Below are 19,758 nucleotides of genomic sequence, written 5' to 3' on the forward strand. Positions count from 1 at the left end.
TGATAAGGAGAGGAAAAAGGACTCTGTGTTTAAGTAAACAGGTGTGATTGATCACAAGACCCAATCATTTTTTCCCAGGTTTTTTTTTTCTTTCATAATTGTAGGAGGCCAAAATCGTAACTGACAAACCTGGGTGTTAAGTTAGTAGCAAAAATAAATAGTATGAATAAATGTAGCAAAATTAACATTTTTATCATCATTATCCTTTTTTAATAATTGTTGTAGGCCAACATCGATTGAGAACCCAGCTCAAACCGGAGCAGATGGCCGCCCCTCCCGGAGCCTGGTTCTGCAGCAGGTTTCTTTTTGCTAAAGGGGAGTGTTTCCTCCCCACTGTCGCCATGTGCTTGCTCAAAGTGAGTCGCTTGATTGTTCGGGTTTTGGTGTATTATTGTTGGGTCATTACCTTATAATACAAAGCGCCCTGAGGTGACTACCATTGTGATTTGGTGCTGTATAAATATAACAAATGTAGCTTCCATTCAGTTCTATTAAATTCAAAAAGTCTAATCAAAAAGTCTTGCAACATCTTACTTGTTGCTTTCATGATAAATACCAATATATCTCTGCCTGCATTGAGGATACAAGCACTAAAACATTATTTTTGGACCACACTGCCCAACCCTAATACAACTAATAATCTTGCAGCACCACCAGCCAAGAGAGCCAGACACCATACCAGAAAAGTGCCACAAACACTTCTCAGAAAAACAGTTCGACCCAACCGGGGGAGGAATGGGAAACTTATGTTTTTAAATCACAGCTACTACACCTCACCGCCCACCTCCAGTCTAACCAGACACGTCTGGCCTGAGAAAAGCAGCAGCTGGTTAAGTGGACGACAGAGAAGGCGTATTTACTGTCACAGCCAGAATTTACCAGTATTTGGTCAGAGCCTGCTGTAATATCCCACCCCAGTGACCACATTTAGCCCCAACAGGCTCGCATGTGCTGCTGTCAATCAAACCTGCAGCGCTGTGAAGTTCCCTACGAAAGCACAGAGGTCGTGCAGATGAACTGAGGAATCTCTGGGGACACGATTGAGGATTAATACACAGAGTCGCCGATAAAAGGAAAACACACAGGAATAACCCCTTTAGCTGCTTGCAGCAGGCTTTAAAACCTGGGATCCTTTCATTCTCACTTCCTGATCCGAAAGGCTTGTGGAACAATCAATGTTCAGTGATCAGAAATGGAAAAAATTTGCTCCAGTTACATTTTGTGTTTCAAATTTGAAATGTATTTTTTGGATGCACATCCAAAGGTTTTCAATGAACAGTAACTAGCATATAAATAAGGAGCAGAAAGGCAGCATTTCGGGGATAAAATAACCATGCTGTGGGCTATTAGTATTGTCAAAAATAAGTACTGTTGAAGTATAATGAAAACACTGTTTTTTGACGATTCAGTTTATGGACACACCGATATATCAGTCAATATGGATCCTAATAAGCCTTTTTGGATTTCCGATGTTTATTTACTCTATCAAATCAATTTGGTGGAGGTCAAACACGACTTCCACAAAAAAAACAAACAAACAAAAACGAAAACTTAACATGGTCTACTCCAAACACAGATTTTAGCAGAGAGACAAGTGATCTCTAAAAAGCTTTGAAATAAACAGCAAAAGGTGACACCACGCGTCTTTCTTGCAGCAAAGAAAAACCACTTCAGTTTTAGACCAGATCAAAGTGAAATAAATTTTACCAATTAATTATCGTCAGTGATGACCTACAAATTTAAATAATTACTTTCCAACCTATGTTCTCGTAGCTGCAGTTCATGAAGTGTTAATACTCGGCAACAGACGAGGACCAAGCATAAAAACATTTACACATTTTCTACGTCACCACCTAACTACATGCAAATTCCAGGGACGATGTGACACATGCAGCTTGCAGTGCTGCAGCTCTAGTGCTGGCCTTCATCTAGAGGTGTTAGTGAGGTCTGGCTCAACAGGTTGCCGAGCTGAGAATCTATATTACACTTTAAGCATAAAGACTTGTGAAGACGTGTTGCTATTAGGTGACTTTAAATAAAAAACTCATCATGACTTGCTTGTGTTCAGCTGCTATAGTGATCGAGCCAAATCCACCTTTAGAGAAGCTCTACATACTTCATGAACCCACTGATCCTGCTTTGTAGCACAACACTTAAGTTCCCAGATGCTCTGCGTGGAGCAGCTGCCCTGCCCGGGATTAAAATGTTGTAGTTAAAAAATTTAAAAAAACAAAAAAACAAAACCCTCTTATAGGTCCCAGGAGTCGGGGGGAACTCCAGGTCTCAAGGGCCGGTGTCCTGCAGGTTTTAGATGTGTCCTTGATCCAACACAGCTGATTTAAATGGTTAAATTACCTCCTCAAAATGTCATGAAGTTCTCCAGAGGCCTGGTGATGATCTAATCATTTGATTCAGGTGTGTTAACCCAGGGTGAGCTCTAAAACCTGCAGGACACCGGCCGTTGAGGCTGATTTAGAGCATCTCTGCTCTCCAAATCATCCCACATTTACCTTGTGATCGATGGAGCCTTTCACAGCTGTTAGCACAGACTGTTTATGCTACCAGGCGAACTAACAGTACCCAGCAGTTTGTTCAGCGGTATATTTTATTAACGTGGAGTTATTAGTTCCACAAACTGTTTATGCTTCACAAATATTGTGTGCCATAGGGTTGTCCCAATAGACAATATTGTGGGGGATCTGGGAAAAAAAATTCAAGCAGAGAGCTAATGTGTTATTCTTAAACTTGGTGTTTAATTTACATTTCCTAACCTTGTGTGGAAAGAGCAACACGACCGATGACTGCAACAAGATGCAATTGTTTATTCTGTATGATGGAAGGCTTTAAGAGGCCACAAATCCTGGTGCCACCTCCCTCAGAAGATTTTCCAAAACAGTACTAATGGGAAGCATAATCTTTGTGAAGCAAACTATTGACTTGAACTCAGATAATGGAAATGTCTGGTTGACACCCACGGCGACCTTCTGCAATTTCAGACACACCCAGATGTACGTTAATGATACTTCACACGTTGCACCGACTCAGTCAGTGCAGACCACAAAACGAAACTGACTGATCGGTGCGATTCATCTTCAACATACAACGTGTAAAAAACTTTTGACATTTCTCCGTGTTTAAAAAGAAGGAACCACATCTGGTTACACGGTTTTTCTTGTTATGATCACAATTTATTGATACCTTGTGTTGTTTTATAACTTACAAATATTAAGCAGGAAAGCCACTTAAGACTCAACCCCTAGTTTTTAAACAGATCAGGACTTTTAAATTAGCTTTCTATCCCTTTTATATAAAAATGAAAACCATAATTAATTACATTAGAACATTTTAAAGCATCTGTCATAGTAAAACATTGTAGCCAGACCCACTCAGTCATTTTACTAAAAACAACATGTTACCTAAAGACACAGGACTCAAACTCTGATGTACTTCTCTGTCTGGCCTTCACGCTTCAACGAGAAATAAAATGTCACAGCTATGATCAATAGGACTGCTACAGGCCCATGAAAAGTGAGAAACAAAAACAGGTCATGGTTATTTAGTTACAAGAGTTGCCTTTTTCTTTGCCTCCCAATTCTTTATTGAACACTCGTCTATTATATGCAATCAGTGTGGGAAATCAGCTGCAGTGAAAAACAGGCTGTGGCAGCTATGATGCCATTTTGGCTGATTTGAAATACACCCCATCCCCCCCAACATAGTTTAATATAGGCAGGCTGGTGCTGAAGAAACTTTAACTTTCTATGGTTGATTTACCATGAAATACATCCATAGAGATGAATAAATGTGACAGGTAACCCAAAGTCCGGAAATAAAAACTGAACCTTCCAAGATTTTAAATTAAATTAATTTTCATTGTTACATATGAAAAAGGATTTTTTTTTAGATTTCAAGACTGAGAATTTATGTTATGGTACAACCCTAAAGCCATCCCCACAAAAGATAATTCACTGTGACAACTCATGTGACATTATGAAAATGCTACATGAATACTGACCTTTAGAGTATCTTTACTGCTACGCCCATTATACAACTCTAAAGTAGTGCACGGCAGCACTTTAATATAAAATACAGATTGTATAGTATTTATATTCAGGTGAAATCTATTATGATGTCATTGGTTTGTAAGGACATAGACACAGAAACTAAGAAGAATTTAAAAGAAAGTATTACAGGCTGTCTGCAGCAATGCAGAGGTTGTTCACTTATTCCAACACAAACTATTAGTATTGTGATCTGGACAACACATAAAATCCTACAACTAAAAATTATAAACATGGCTTTGTGTACAAAACCATGATATAGGATTACTACATAAATGGCATAAAGATAAACTAGGCCAAAATACATCCCATTATAAAGACGCTTGGATCATCTTACAAAGAAACAGTTCCCACACTAGTGTCTGTAATCTGATGGAATCTAGAGATCATATACATTATAACCTTATATAAGAAAAATAAATGGGAACGGGAGCTGAATGAAGAAATCCCAGAAATCCCAGCCATGCTCAAAATTATGAAAATGTGGTCATATGGAAACAAACCACACTCACATTTGTTGGACATTTGGGAAAATAAAACTGGGATGGCATTCATTCAGCTTGGTGAAAGATTCGGTGAAATATATGATTCCAAGATCATTTCAGATCCTATACTTGAGTTATCTTAAGGGACGTATATCCTAAGGGCATATCTGGCACCAGCAAAGAAAATTATCACCAAACTAAGGATTGAAACACCAAGCTACAGAATGAGGTGTTTGCTGCTGCGGAGACTCTGATGATGTGAAAGATCAGACAGGAAAAAAAACAATACTTTCTACAACACTGGGACAAAAGGTTGTCATACAAAGTAAAGAAAGGACTTAAAATGAAGGATTTTTAATTAATTGAATAGAGGCAGACTTGCACTGACCTGGGACTATTCAAATGTCCATGAACTTGATTTTGTGTGTTTGTTTTTGGCTAATTTTTAACTTCAGCATTTGTGTAGGTGCTTTACATGTATGAACAAGGTAAATAAAATAAAAGCTACAAAAAAAGATAAATATGCCTGGAAGAAAAGTGATCTTACATCATCAAAACTAATTTTATTAATTAAGTGCTGTCAAAGCTGTATAGGCTCCATTATTGAGTCAAAAACCTCCACACAGAATCAAAGTATTGTCATTTCCAGGTCTGAGCCAGTTTGGAGATCAGATGGAAGGGCACAATCATTAAGCTTGTTCATGCAGTAATTAACTGTTATTTAAACATATAAAACAACATAAAAGAGTTAATAGAACAAAAAAAAAAACTTGAGAAATAAGTGAAAAAGTTTTGACTTAAGACTGTTTAAAGGACAAAATAATTTCTCTCTCCAGCTGGTAAGGCTCTGCTCGAATCTTTGTTTTCCCGACAAGCTATTATTTTCACATTTAAACATCTGTTTTACAAAGACTCACTCAAATATATAATCATAAGAAGAATATTCATTTACAGCCCTAATGTATTTGCTTTGTTACTGTGCCCTCGTCAAGACATTTTCGTTGAATATTAATGAAAAGCTGCCGTGTATCCTTAACACAGACATCAAACTTTGTCTGAAAAACAGTGTGAAAATGTCCCTGATGCAAAGAAAAACTGTGTGCCATGTTTTCCATCAGTCAAATGGATTGTTTTAATGAACTGGAAACAACATAAACCAAATTGTTTCTGTACGGTTCATTCGTGTAACGACTTAATTGACTTAGCAGAACAGGAACACGGGCCAGGTCAGCGTGTTACTCTGTACCCCTCCGTCTCCTCTGAGCTCCACCTCAGTTTCTTTCTTTTTTTAAAAATTCTTTCATTGTTGTCACTGTCTACAGCACTGCTCAGGTTGCTGCCAAGAACTGAGCCAAGTTTGCTTACATTTGCATGTAAATTTCTGCGCTCAACAATAGTGACTGCTGAAAGTCAGCAATCACGCCTTTGTAGGGCCAAAGATCCAAAGAAATATGCCTGGCTCTTCAGTTAAAGGGTTTCCAGACCAAAATCAGGATCAGTTCCACCCTTTTTTGTTCCTTCAGTTTAAGTGCAGCTACAACCCCCTGAATGACTGTGTTTGCATACAAGCTCAACACATGCTGGAACAGTATTGAACTACAACAAACCGAGCAGGTGGCTCCGGTAAAAACAGCACAGTGGTGTAAGCTCAACTGAAAAACATGAATGTTTGCACGTTAAACTCACCAAATGAGAGTTCTCTTTTGCCTCTTGTACTTGCTGCACCTGTGGTTCAGCTACAACTTTCGTGTCCTGGTCAGAAGTCATGAGCCGTCTGCTTCTTGGCTCCTCAGGGAGAAGTCTCTGTGTCACCAAGTAAGCTACAGGGGGGCAGAAGGGACAAACAAGTCTGAGTCAACAACGGATGTTTGTCAGCGTATGATCAGCTGGTACATGTGTAAGATAAAGGAGTCAGGAGGTAGTGTCTGACAGTTGCATTATTAAATCTGATTTTTCACACAAATTGTTTTTAATGCTTGTATATGGACAGAATAACAATCAGTGCATGTGTGGATATTTCCTCCTACAGACTTAACTTTACATTAATTTAAACTACCAACACGTTGCTGCTTCTCTTAAAATTGTAATGGCAAAACTGACAATATGTCGTTGTTCAAACCATTTCAATCTGTGCTTAATGACACGTACGGAGGCCACTATTCTCATTTCAGACACTTCCGACAGACGTGATGACAAAATATGAAAAATTGAACGTCAGCTTGTTCTGACACATTGAAAGTATGTCAAACCAATGTCTAAGAAAAGCTATCAATTGGAAATAATACAAATATAGTAACACGGAAAGCTCTGAAACTCGTAACAGAAACAACCAGTGAATTAGACCCATCTACTTTACAGGCCTCGATTACACAACGTGGTTTTGATTCATATTTAGCAGCTGTTTGTTTAGTTGACAGTTTGGCCATTTTTGCATTAAACGACCAATGCAGGCTTTAATATTTAGCCGATTATTTAAATAAAATGTGTAATTGTTCTTTTGTGCTCGTTTTTATTGAACTGTTGTATTTTTCAAGGTTAAATTTTGTATTTTATATTCCCATTCAATAAAAGATTTTCCATTTCCTGCTGCCTGTGAATACTGACATTAACTGATGACAATGCTGATGTTTATCTCGTGCTTTTATGGATTTACCAGCCCTCGTGCTTGTATGACTGAATTTTAACATTACGGTTTTCTCAGTTTAAAATATAAAATAAAATGTGTATGTGCACGTGTGTGATGGTGCATCTCGGCATTAAACAGCCATGCAGTTATGTTGAAAACAACAGGTGCATCCACAGAAAGCAAACAGTTTTCTATCTTTAACACCTGCTACATTTGCTGCTTGCGGGCACACAAAAAAAGTAAACTTTTAACCTTTTTTGACAATTTTTTTTAGGGGTATTAAAAAAAGATACATAGTAGCATTGCAATATTTTGTTATGGTGGTATTGTATCTATACAGGGACACCAAATATCTGTATTGTAATCAAACACAATAATCTGGGCCTAAAAATCAAATAAATAAATGAATAATTGTATTGAATTTTTTCACATTCTGCAACAGATTAAAACTCGTGGTAACAAAATGTTTGCCCAGAGCTTGATGCTGTTGCACTCTCATCACCACTTATGATGGCAGGGCAATTGCACAGGTTGCCAGATAGGAGGCAACCTTAATACTAACAGTTGCAGTCCAACTTGGACTGACTGCAGTAACTAAGAAAGACTTTTGGAAGCTTTCAAATAATTGCTAATTCATAAATGAGACAGATTGCCAACATGTTGCCTTGAGTCTAAACGAGTCTTTGTCAATGACCAGAATTCGAGGGGACTCAACACAACAGGCTACCAGCTAGCTGTATTCTGGTTTATATGCCTATAGAACAGGAAGGTTGCAGAGTTGAAATGTATTAATTAAATGTGAATTTCTGTCTATGTAGACAGCAGCAGATATGTGCTTGTCAATGGTTTATCACAGTTAATTGCCTACTTGACACCATTCAATAGCAGACAGAGCACACAGACTTTGTCTGGCAACATTTATGGCAGGTTCTCGTGACGGTCGGATTTTTGCAGCTCAAAAAAAAGAAAAAAAAAGAAAAGAAAGACAAAAAAAGAAAAGACAAAAAAAACAGCTTAAGTGTGATAACTTTATCTTATAGGATAAAATAGATACTGACTAAGTTCAACTTTGAGGACATCACTGAAAAAAATTAGTTTAAAAAATGTGATCGGGTTTTTTTCAACTGTGTTGAAAGAATGCAACTGACAAAATGTGATAAAGTGGAGTATGTGTTATTGCAATACTAATTGCAAAATATTTAAAAAAATTAAATTGTCATATCATGAGTGAAGTATTCTGATAAGATTGTATCATGGGGTGTCTGGCAACTCCCACCTCCAATCTTTACACTTAGGGTTCAACATAACCACTAAAAAGCCTGTAAGCTAGGTTGATTAACCAATGATGGCGTTTCCAGTTATGATTTCACCTGTGAAGCAAACTGATTAGTTTTCCCTGCAAGCACACTTTCACACAAAGAAGGCAGCAATGATCACGCAGGCATCATGTTCCCCATATGTAGCTAAAAACTGATACAGACTGCAGAGAATATTTAGCAGCATGTGAGTGATTAAAATTATTATTGTTAATGTTGTAACCTGCTGTCTCAACAGAAAGGTTAATAATAAAGCACCAATGAGACTGACACACCGATCATGTGTGTAATTTCTGGTTGATCTTCAGCCTCATTTCTCTGATGAGGCGGTGAAACCAGGCGCATTAAAACAAAAATGTTTTTCTTGAGTTAACAGGAGCGGCACTCGTCATTGTCACAATCACAATCACGGCAGGTAAAAATCCAATCAGACTTTTCTGGACCGACCACTCAACAAACATGAAGAAAATAATCTTTTCAGCTGCTCTCATCCACTGCTCTCCTGTTTCACACAGCAATAAAGCAAACGCATAAAGATAAGTCAAAATAAAAGCTGTCCGTTTAGTTTGCCACCATGTTTTTAAGATCTAAATGTGTAAGAAAATATTTGTTATTAAAGCTTTAAAATAACTGTAATAGAAGGTAAGTCTGCTAGAGAGATTGGATGGCTTCTATGAACCTGAAGTTTACCAAATTTAAAGCTTGCAGCAGACTAAACAAGTAACTTTTCCTTAAAGCTAAAAACGTCACTTTTCTTCAGGTTTTCAGGCGGTCTAATGAAGGGCTCTTATGGGCTTTAACAACTGCCCGTGCCAGCGCTACAACGCTCCATCCTACTGGCTAAATATTTGAACATACGCTCCTAAATACTTTTTATTGTCCTCGTGCATCTATTTTTAGTCACAAATGCGAGCAAAACACTTACACCATCAAGCCCTGCCTTCCTGAATTCTTTTCCACGTAAAAAGGATGCTTAGCTGCACTCTTTGCTTTCTGTTTATATACGAGTCAAACGTCATGAGGTTTTGTAGGTCAAGTTCTCGACATCACTCTCTCATCCCCAAGGCCCGATTGGATGATCACTTCCACAACGTTTGACCTCAGTGTAACGGGGGGGGGGACACACAAAACACTGGAAACACCACCTTTTCTGTCCTGCTTGTAAAGCGGTGATAATCCGCCTAACAATCGGGCGCCTGTCCCTGACACGGGCCCTCGCTGTGTTCGCATACAAAGCAGAAAAAGAATGGTGTGGCTGTAAAGCCGGTGACCTTTGATCCACATAATGACACAGTGTCACTGCTGCTGTGATGAATGGGGCTAAGCACAAGCCTCCATCAACTCACATCAATAATCGAAGCATCTGTTTGTGTGATAAACTTTGCACCTAACATATAAAAGCTGTTTGACAACTGAAACCTGCACACAACCCGAGTGTGTAACTAGCTGACAAGTCATGCAAAATCTATTATTTTTATTATTTTTGGACTAAATAGGAAGCCAGTAACCAACGATTGGGTGTGGGGTTCAGGGTTTTCATGTCACCTTGAGTGCTTCAGTACCAAATTCTCTGATGTATTTTTCTGTTTCTGCTGTCACACATTTAAAGGACTGAAATACTGACACAACAAAGTCTTGGCAGCCCTTTTTCCAAACTGCTGCTCTTTAATGCTGACGTTCTGATTTGAACTTCTACCTCTGATAAAAATCACCACACACATAAATAAAAAATAACTCTGGTGCTGTGATTAAAGCCAGAAAGTCTCATTCTTGTCTATGTCAGCTGCCCTTCGGTCAACTGCCTGTTCCTATTGAGGCTGAACCACGCTCACCTCAGGGAGCTCTTCCGGAAAGGGTCGTGGTCTGAAACGGTTTCTGCAGATTTAAAACTACAGTCACTGTAAGAGCTTATTTGGTAAACAGCTTAAGGAAGGGAAGAGGGAAAAAAAAAAAAAAAAAAGGTGTTAGTCTGTCCCTAAAACACCCAAACAGGCATTTTTGTTGGCAGAGCCCATGTCACATCATTTGCAGGAAGTTTTTGGGGTACAGATTGGAGCGAAGACTGCAAAAGCAACACTGAACTGATGTTCTGCACCTACGAGGCGAGTGGCACAGAGCTGAAAGCAGACCATGTGAAAGCCTGTGAGCACTCTGGAGATAAAAGAAGTTGAAGGCAAACACTAATAATCCTTCCACAGGTTCACTTATAGAAATCTCAGTAGTTTTACTTCCTCTAGAGAGATCTTACTGAGCTAAAGCTCTCCTTTAATCATCCTGGTTCGAGTTGAACTCAACTGATCAGGCTTTGCTTTTGTGGAGGACCAAATGCTTCCTGCTGGAGCAAAAACAGTCATCGTTTGATCCGGACTGTGTCGTTTTCATACTTGCTGGCAGCCAAATTTATGAACAAATTTCAAATTCAATACTTTTGTGCAGAAACTTGAAATCATATTATGAACCTGTTAGATCTACATCTACTTGATATATAAGCTGACCTATGGCACAACAAATGACATAGCTACCAGGCTGTGATATCAGCTAAAATACTCTTTGTTTAGCCCAAAGGTTGGGCAATGCTTGTTTTAGAGTAGTGAGAACATTACGTTTTCACTCTGGTCAGAAACTATCGCACATCGTGAAGCTGAAAGCATGCAAACTTGGATCACTAGCCACAAATGTAAATATGAATAAACTGAAAGAACCACACAGAGGAAACGCAGAACTTGTGAAAATGACAGTTGCAGTGACATTAATGTAAACTATTTTAAACTACTTCAGGAACCTCACCCTGGTAATACTAACGTTACTGAGGTAAAGCATCAGTCCAGTTGATTCGGCTAAAACATTTAACATGTTCTGCCTCGTTTGTGTAAAAGTAAATACACAGAAAGGTTGGACAGCTTTTGTTCTGAGGGTTGAGATAGACTGTGTGAACTGTGCTGCTCTCAGAAACAGTAAAGATGCAGATTTTGCGTCCTGCACTGCGAGCTGTTGTTCATCAAACGTCATCTAAATATTAACAGAGTTGGGTTTTTCTTAATTCTATTTTTGGTATCACACACAGTAACTCACTAATTGCTCATCAATTTGAATTAATGAGTAATTCAAAAGCGTATAAATCCCTCCCGTGGCAAGTGGTTAAGAAGAGAAATCACACCTCCCCACACCCACACCATTTTAAAATTAAATTAAAACCAGTTAAAAAAAATATCTGAAGTTTCTTTTAAAATATAAATAAAGAACAAGTTCATTTCTCTCCAATTCAGCGACAATTACATTTTTTAGCCTTAAGCTGCCAGCGGGAATACGTCTCATGCCCACAGCGTTGTAATTTCAACCTCTGAGACAACACCTTCAACCAACACACAAACTGCCTTTTAGAGAAAACACCTGCACTCTGAGAGTGAGCCAAGTGTGATATTTACTTCATGCAGGATAAACTCCAGACCAGAGACATTTCCCTTAGGTCGCTTTACAGGTCGTCACTGAAATATTATCAGTCTGTCAAAACATTTAACATGGATAATTGTGAGAAGCCAAATTTTCATTAATTGCACAGCCCTAAGGCAGCCTAACTTGGTCGTGTGTAGTACTGTGGTTTAAAGTAACAGCTTATAAATATTAAGTCAAATTGAACTTGGATAAACACACAGGCTGGCTGATAACTGCCTGCTCAAAAAGAAACAACTCAATACAAATTCTTTTCTTGCTTATTTCACCCTCACTAGACCTGAACTTAGAGAGCCCCAATCCCACGTTTAACTCCACCTATACCTGTACTTACAAAAGGCATAACAAAATGCCCAGATCTCTTTATTTTATCTGGCTTAACTACACCCAACATCAACAATTAGGCCAACTGATTACACAAAGGTCATTGTCAACTTAATCTAATCTAATTAACACTGGCAGCATCTGACCAATCACAAACATAAGTGTGCTGAGAGCAGAGTGACTGACTCAGAGATAAAATTATAATCTTAGAAAATACGAAGAAGGTAAGCCCGTACTAAAAAATAAAAACAAAAACAGTTTGTGAAGAAGTAAAGACCAAAAATTAAAAATAGGATTTAATTTGGTTAGTGTGTAGGATTTTTGCTGGCATAGAATGGGCCTTTAATGCACGCCTATGCGTAAGCACGACTGGTATGCATATAGCTGCAGCAAAAACACATTTATAGCAAATTTCTACTCTTGCTGCCCTCTCAAACAGCTTAGACTACAAGGCCACATTTAATCTACCTCACATCCACGGCCAATTTACAATCACTATTTAACATAAGCAGTCCTTGGACTGTGGGAGGAACGTGGAGTATGCAGAGAGGACCCACATACACAGGAATAACAAGCAAACTCCACACAGAAAGGCCAGAGCCGCGGTTAGAATTAGGAAACTCCTCAATGTGAGGCCTCAACGTGCCAGAATAGCCTCAGCATTGCTCGCCATAACATCATCACACAGTCACTTCTATTTATGCTAGCTGCTGTTGTTTCTGTGGATTTCACAAACAAAAAGTTAAGCTTTAGCAAATTAAACCCTACTTAAAAATACTGGTTAACCATCCTTAAAAAAAATAAAAATAATAAAATAAAACACAGTATTGGTGATGGTGCCTAGTTGGTGGGCAACATCTACTTTTAAATTTCATAACAAAAAAAATTGTTTTAAAATAGTTTTAAACAGGAATAAATTTGTTCCTCAAATCTCTTTGAGTGATGCTCATCAAATGAAGAAAAGAACTTTAGAGTATGTCCAGGGTAAGATTAATCATTTCCCATAATTCTAAGACATGATACTGCCACAGAGAGATAAAGCTGTCTGCATCTGCACTGGTGCACAGCCACAGGACAGCGGCAGCACTGCAGAGGTGGGCCCACATCTGACCTACACAACACGTTTAAAGTCTACAGGTGAACTTGAGTGGAACTCGGGTTTACCTGCTGCAGCAGCTTCTCTTTTCTGCTTTTTTCCTAAATTCAGAGGGCACATTAACTTTTCATTTATATCCATGTTTTGTGTACTTTAAATATTCTTCTTGTGTCTCCCATGGTTAAAGAGGACTAATAGCAGTAGAATAATATTTTTGTTTACTTCAGTGCAACTTCTACTATGGTAGAGGTTGCACTGAATGAGCAACTTAATATAAGAATAAGATCCAAATCTTATATCTATCATAAGAGCTGCATGGTTAGAGGTCAGTGGTTCAGTAGTTATCACCTTTAGCCACTAATTATTTTCATCTTGCTGTTATTATAACTGCAGTAAGAAGACCAGCTATAGTGTGTGTATTCATTGTGTCACTCTTTCATAGAATAAATGTGCAGATGTTTAGTCCTGTAGAGACAATCCTTCCTGCCCCGAGGTCAGAGCAATCACGGCAGCGCTACTTTCTAAAGAGCTGACTGGTAAATGGATAGTTATTTCGTACCTGTTGAGCATTCTTATTTTGAACTTAACCTGCTCTGGAGCAAGCGATGTAACGCCTTAACAACAAAAATATCTACATAACCCTAAAACCCCAGAGTTACACCTGAAGTTATCTTGCTCAAGTCCAAATTCTGCTTCCTAGTACAGACCTCAGAGCACGCAATACAGACAGTGTCAAACAACTTATTTCAAAGTTATTCCAAAGGAAAACCACAACACTGATAATAACCAATGTTTTTAAAGGGTGGGTTAATTTACTTAACCTTGAGTACATATTTTGTGAACAAATACACACAAACACCAGAAAACAAGAGATGTCTGTTAAGTAATTAGATGCAGACCAACCGCTTTTCTCAGCACAAAAAGGCCCATTGTGAGCCAAGAAACCCCGCTGCCACTACACCTGAGGTTGCCCCCCGAATCCCCATTTTAACCCCTCAATACAACCCTTCAACAAACAGTGACCCTTGTCAAACCACATCCCATTTCCTCTACAGATGTAGTGACTCAATCATGAGGTCTAGACAAGGCCTGAACCAAAACAAGCTCTGCTCACTCCTCCCCTGTCGTGTTTCCACCCTGCTCAATCACTTCAGGTGATTTATGACCCCCAACCGGTGCTCTAAAACAAGGCCGAGGTTCAACTCTACCGGTGAAAAATGCAAGGGTGCTCCAGAGGACTGTATTTATAGTCGGTTGCTTACCGCTGGTGGAGGATGGTCGCAAGACATCTTGGATGTCGCCGTAAACGCTGCTAATCAGCTGCTTGTCAGCGTGTACCTCCGTCCATCCACACACACTCGAGAAGAATTTGTGTGGATCAACTTGACAAGTCAAAAAACACTACAACTTCCAGCGGAGACGCAATGCAGGCGCGTTTAGCAGCTGACAGCCGGCAGTGACTGCAGCTCACATGCCAGGGGGCAAACTCAGCGACACTCCTTTAATAATTGAGCCGTGATGAGGACGAAGTGCGGCCTGAGCGTGGGTAAAGAAAAAACAGCTACTGTAGCCACGACGCCTGTGTGGTAAAGTTGAGCCGACTGCAAAGTAGCAGCCATGTCTTGTTAGCTGGTTTGCAGCAGCATCCAATGAAAGATGGCGACCTCAGGCGTGATTTCGCGGATTCCCCAACCCCCAACCGATTTGAATCAGTTAGTTAGCAAGAGAGCTAACTTGCCCCTGACCGTGTGTTTACCACCCCTCTCCCCTTAATGATAGAGAACAGCTTCTTACTCACCTGTCAACTCTCACTATACGGCTCTGCAAACACTGTGGTAGCTGCTGCTGGAGGTGGTGCTGGACTGAGGCCTCGAACTGGCTTCCAGGCTAAATGCGCAGGGTGTTAGCTAGCGAGCTAGCAAGCTGTATCGAGCACGCTAGCTGCGAACAACCGGCTTAAACTTCACCCGCAAACAGTCTTCAGGTGTCAGGGGACGCACCCACAGCCAGTTACAGCGCAATAACAAAAACACTCCAACACTGACAAGGGGAAGGGGGGGAAAAAAGAAAGGAAAACGAGGTCCCCCTTAACAACACTGCAAGCTAGTTAGCAAGTTAGCTAGGTGGCTAGCTAGCTAGCTTGCCTGCCTATCAAGTTTGTGCAGTCGATGAAAACTGGCGTCTGGAAGCAAAATCCCTCACGGTCAACAGCAGGCTCTGAGGGAGGGAGGCCAGTCCACAAACAATCAGGGGAAGCCTAAAAAGTGAGAAATAAACGTGACTCGTCTTCCAGCTTCCGATCGATCAAACATTCGCTCCTGCTAAAGATGAGAGAGAGAAGAGGGGGGTTTGGAATGGAGAAGTCGGCGTTTCCTTTCCTTTTCGTGTGCAGCGCAAAGATCGTCTACAGCGCAGCTTTACCGGACATCCCAGTGGCTCAGAAAAATCTTTTTTTAAGTGTCCACCAAAGACCTGAGCTTCATTATAAAGATTTTTAAGTAATATAGCCCAATAATATCACATAGCTTCAAAGGGATTCACATATTTGAAAACTTACATCTCAAACCAGGCATTTAATCAAACAAGCAGCCTATCAGAAATATGCAGACACACACACACACATAATGCACAAGTAAAAATAAATCAGCAAAAAAATCCAGCAAAACATAATCAAAGAAATATATAAGAAACAATGTTAGTTAACAAAAGTAGAAGGAAAATTTGATACTAATCAGGAAGGCATGCAAATGGTCTTTATCTGCTAGATTACCAAACGTGGCTGAGCTCAACAGGCACGACTGTGCACTGCTATTCCTATGTTCATTATTTGGTAAAAGGACTAGTAAATAAAAATGTGTGCTTTAAGAGTTTCTTGAAATGATCTGTTTGCTTCCCTAATATTTTGATGTTCCACAGTTTGGGGGCATTAACTGTGAAAGCTGATAGCTCAAAGTTTGGCAGTGTAAGATCTAAGAGGGCGAGTCGGTTTGTGACAGACTTTTGGAAATATAAGAAGGTCCAAGACGAATTAGGATTTTCTATTCAGGTAAGAGCACTTTAAAGGTGGCTTATATTGTTTATCTCATGTCGATAGACTAACGCTACATGTTAAATAGGTTTATTGTGTTATGTTTCTGTATAGTAGGTAGATAGACACATCTTATAGTTTGAGTTGGTGCAAAGAATATTTATATATACACAACAGTGATTACAAATTAAGAAGATAAAACTGAAGCTAAGTTAAAAAATACAAAATTCAGACTCAGATTGTGCAAAAGAGTACTTCAAATGGCATTAATAAATAATATATACAGAATAGATCTAAGAAGGTATGTGGACTCTGCTGTCCTGACAGGTGTGTTCACCTGTCACAGAAAAACAGAGCTGTTATGCTGTTTTACAGAGAGCAGTAGGAATGATTTCCTGAAGCGTTCTTCATTCAGTGAGGTTGAACACGTCTGAGGAAGAATGAGCTCTGCTGCCTCTGTAGTGTGGAGCAGAGCAGGTGTGATGGGGCATGATGGAGAGCAGTTTGTTCAGTGACCTCCTGTTTCTCACTGACTCAAACGCCTCCAGATTCTGGCCAGTGATCCTGTGGAGCCTGCTGCCATCTCTGGCACCGATGCTGTCCACCCAGCAGTCAACTGCAAAGTAAACAGCGCCCTTGCTGCACACTGAGCTTCGTCAGAAAGCAGAGTCTGCTCATTCCCTGCTTGTACACAGCATCCCTGTTGGTCCTCCAGCCCAGTCTGCCATTCAAGTGAACACCCAAGTACCTGTAGCTCTGCTCTGGAAGTCAACCAACTCTTTTTTGTCTTGCTGACATTCAGCAGAGGTTATTTCCCTGCACTCCGACTCCTGCCTTAATACACCCACCCACTGCAGTGTCATCAGAGCACTTGTGGTGGAATGTTGCACACCTCAGATTTCCAGGACAACAGTGAGAAGTAAACAGGAATGGAGACAGGACAATCAGCTGTGGTCCCCAGTACTGATAACCACCACATCAGACATGGCACACATAACAGACAACCAAGTGAAGAAGCAATTTCAGATTCTATCTTCAGGCTCTTTGTTACTAATAGCCTGTCACAAAAACACATTTATTCCCACTCCCATAATGGTTTGACAGGAATATAAGTTACTCTTTGCAACAACAAGCGGATTCCCAAAGAGCTATTAGCTGCAACCACAGCATACCTAAGCATGATGTGCAGTGTGTCCTTAACAAATCTGAGTAACCTGGACAAGTGACGGGCCTAAAAACTGTCATGAAATCCAGAAAAGACCTGACACAGGACCTGAGAGGTGAATCCTGGACCTTCAGATAATTCATCTACTGTTTACTGAAGCCTCATCAGAAATAGTCTCAGTGGAAGGGTGGCTGTCAAGAAGTAATTATTAAGCAAAGGAAACTGGGAGAAAAGGCTGAGGTCTGCCAGATTACACAACAACTGGACTAAAAATCAGTCAACAGGTAAGGAAAGAAACACAACAGCGAGTATCTGTCTGTAAAACATGGTGGAGGCTCTGTCATGGTGTAGAATCAATGTTGTTGGGGATCTTGTCAATGCTGATGAAGTAGTGCCATCAGATTTTGACCCCCCATGCTACATCATCTTGAAAGTATCTGACTGGAAAGAGCTTCATTTTTCAGCGCGGCAGTGATCCCAAACAGACTGCCAGTGCAGTAAAATCATACCTGGATAGAAAACAATGGAACATCATCAGTCATGGATTGGCCTCCCCAGAGCCTGAATCTCAGTATTACAGAAGCATTGTTGGATCATCCTGACAGAGAACAGAACAAAAGACAGCCAACATCCAAAGAAGAGCTTTGAATGTCCTTCAAGAAACCTGGAGAACTATTTCTGAAGACTAACAGAGTTCAGGCTGTGTTAAATAAAGGTGGTCGTACCAAATATTGACCTTCAAGCTCTTTAGAATTGTACAAACTCTGTTTTTACCTTATATTCCATATTTCCATGTGAGCTGCCATGTTTCAGTAAAATGCTGCACCTATTTTGCATTTTTAAGCAAAATATAAAGAAAGACTTTCGCACAGGGCTATTTCATCATCAGTGCAGGGGGAAAGCTGACACTGAGGGAAAATTCTTTAAAGGGCTAACTTCCAAAAATGTTGTCGTGTTTTGGTTTTTTCTGTTCTGGTACTGAGTTAGCCGATACCGAGCCTGCGCTAAAGTCTGATACGGTTCTCACTGAGGCCGGAGGAGCAGAGCCAGAGGATCGAGGCGGATGTAAACACGAGCCGCTCTCCGTCAGCGGAGTGATACCTCTTCGCGTGTTTTTCTCTCTTTGAACCTAGCGCTGTCACACAGGGCTCCAGCCCCCGCCCCTCCTCCCCCCTCCTCTTACTCTTCCTCGCTCGCGCTCGCAGCAGGTCGTCCTGATTGGTCCATACTGCCCGTGGGTGCACGCGGATCCACTCGTGATCAGGGAGAGTGGGCGGGGTCACGGGGTATTGTTGTCCGCTGATTGGCTGCTTGTCGCTCCGCGCGGATCACAACAAGAATGTTTTTCATACTAGAGTCAGTGCTGTCAAAGCAGTAAGTGCGCGCGCGCGCGCGCACACACACACACACACACTCACATATGTGAATGATAAATAATAATTATTTATTATTAAATATTGTTTTATTAAAATGTAACCAACTTCAAGTTACAACGCTATAAAAAGTTTTCTGTTTATTATAGAATAATACAAATAACACAACCTTAAATTAAAATAAACATTAGACACTTTCTGGCAACTTGAAATATTAATAATAGTCAAAGTTTATCCAATTTAATGAATAAATAATAAATAAATCCAAAGAAACAAAGAAATTGTAATAATAATGAAAATGAAAAAAATAAAACAATTAATTAAAGCCACAAATACATAACAAAAATATTTTTAAAAAGTAGATTGCCATAACACAATATCTCAGTCACATAAAAGATAATCTGAAATAATAAAAATGACAATCCCAAAAAATTACCATGAATTCAAATAATAAAAAATACAAATATTTCAGACTTTCTGTTTAATATATTTGGAAAATCTAAAAAAAAGTTTTTAATATTCTAAAGAAAACTCTGCTTATGTAAATAGCAACACTAAATGAATGAATAAGTTTCTTTATTGTCACTGTGCAAAGTACATTGTGAAGTAATAATATGCATGTAAATAAATGCACACACTCACATATAAATAAATACACACCTACATGTGCATGTGTATATTTAAGTTGTTTTTATGTATCTCATACTCACACAGATAGATAAGATAAATTGTTATTGATAAAAGTTGTTAAGCTTTTGTGTCTCTTGAATAAATGTAAATGATTCAATAAAATCAGTATTTTTGCTTTTGATGATTTGGATTTCTTGTGGTTGT

General features: G+C 39.5%; 2 protein-coding genes across 5 annotated transcripts in view; one reads left to right on the forward strand and one right to left on the reverse strand.

The window, feature by feature from the left end:
* larp4b (La ribonucleoprotein 4B) overlaps window positions 1-15,790 on the reverse strand; it is a 54,771-nt gene extending 38,981 nt beyond the window's left edge. For 2 of the 4 annotated variants that reach the window (XM_005463030.4, XM_005463028.4), the window contains exons 1-2: window positions 15,157-15,790; window positions 6,233-6,366 (exon numbers count right to left, since the gene is read on the reverse strand). In XM_005463030.4, the coding sequence (XP_005463087.1) occupies window positions 6,233-6,313 (81 nt within the window). In that variant the 5' untranslated portion in view covers window positions 6,314-6,366; window positions 15,157-15,790. Of the gene's footprint in view, window positions 1-6,232; window positions 6,367-14,620; window positions 15,067-15,156 lie in introns of those variants that run through there. The other 2 variants (XM_005463031.4, XM_005463029.4) reach the window with 2 other exon arrangements.
* The window catches only part of LOC109195563 (tripartite motif-containing protein 16), a 1,176,058-nt gene that overhangs the window by 386,387 nt on the left and 769,913 nt on the right, over window positions 1-19,758 (forward strand). The window lies entirely within an intron of this gene.

The sequence above is a fragment of the Oreochromis niloticus genome, linkage group LG18 (genome assembly GCF_001858045.2).
Source record: "Oreochromis niloticus isolate F11D_XX linkage group LG18, O_niloticus_UMD_NMBU, whole genome shotgun sequence".
In the NCBI taxonomy this organism is placed as follows: domain Eukaryota; kingdom Metazoa; phylum Chordata; class Actinopteri; order Cichliformes; family Cichlidae; genus Oreochromis; species Oreochromis niloticus.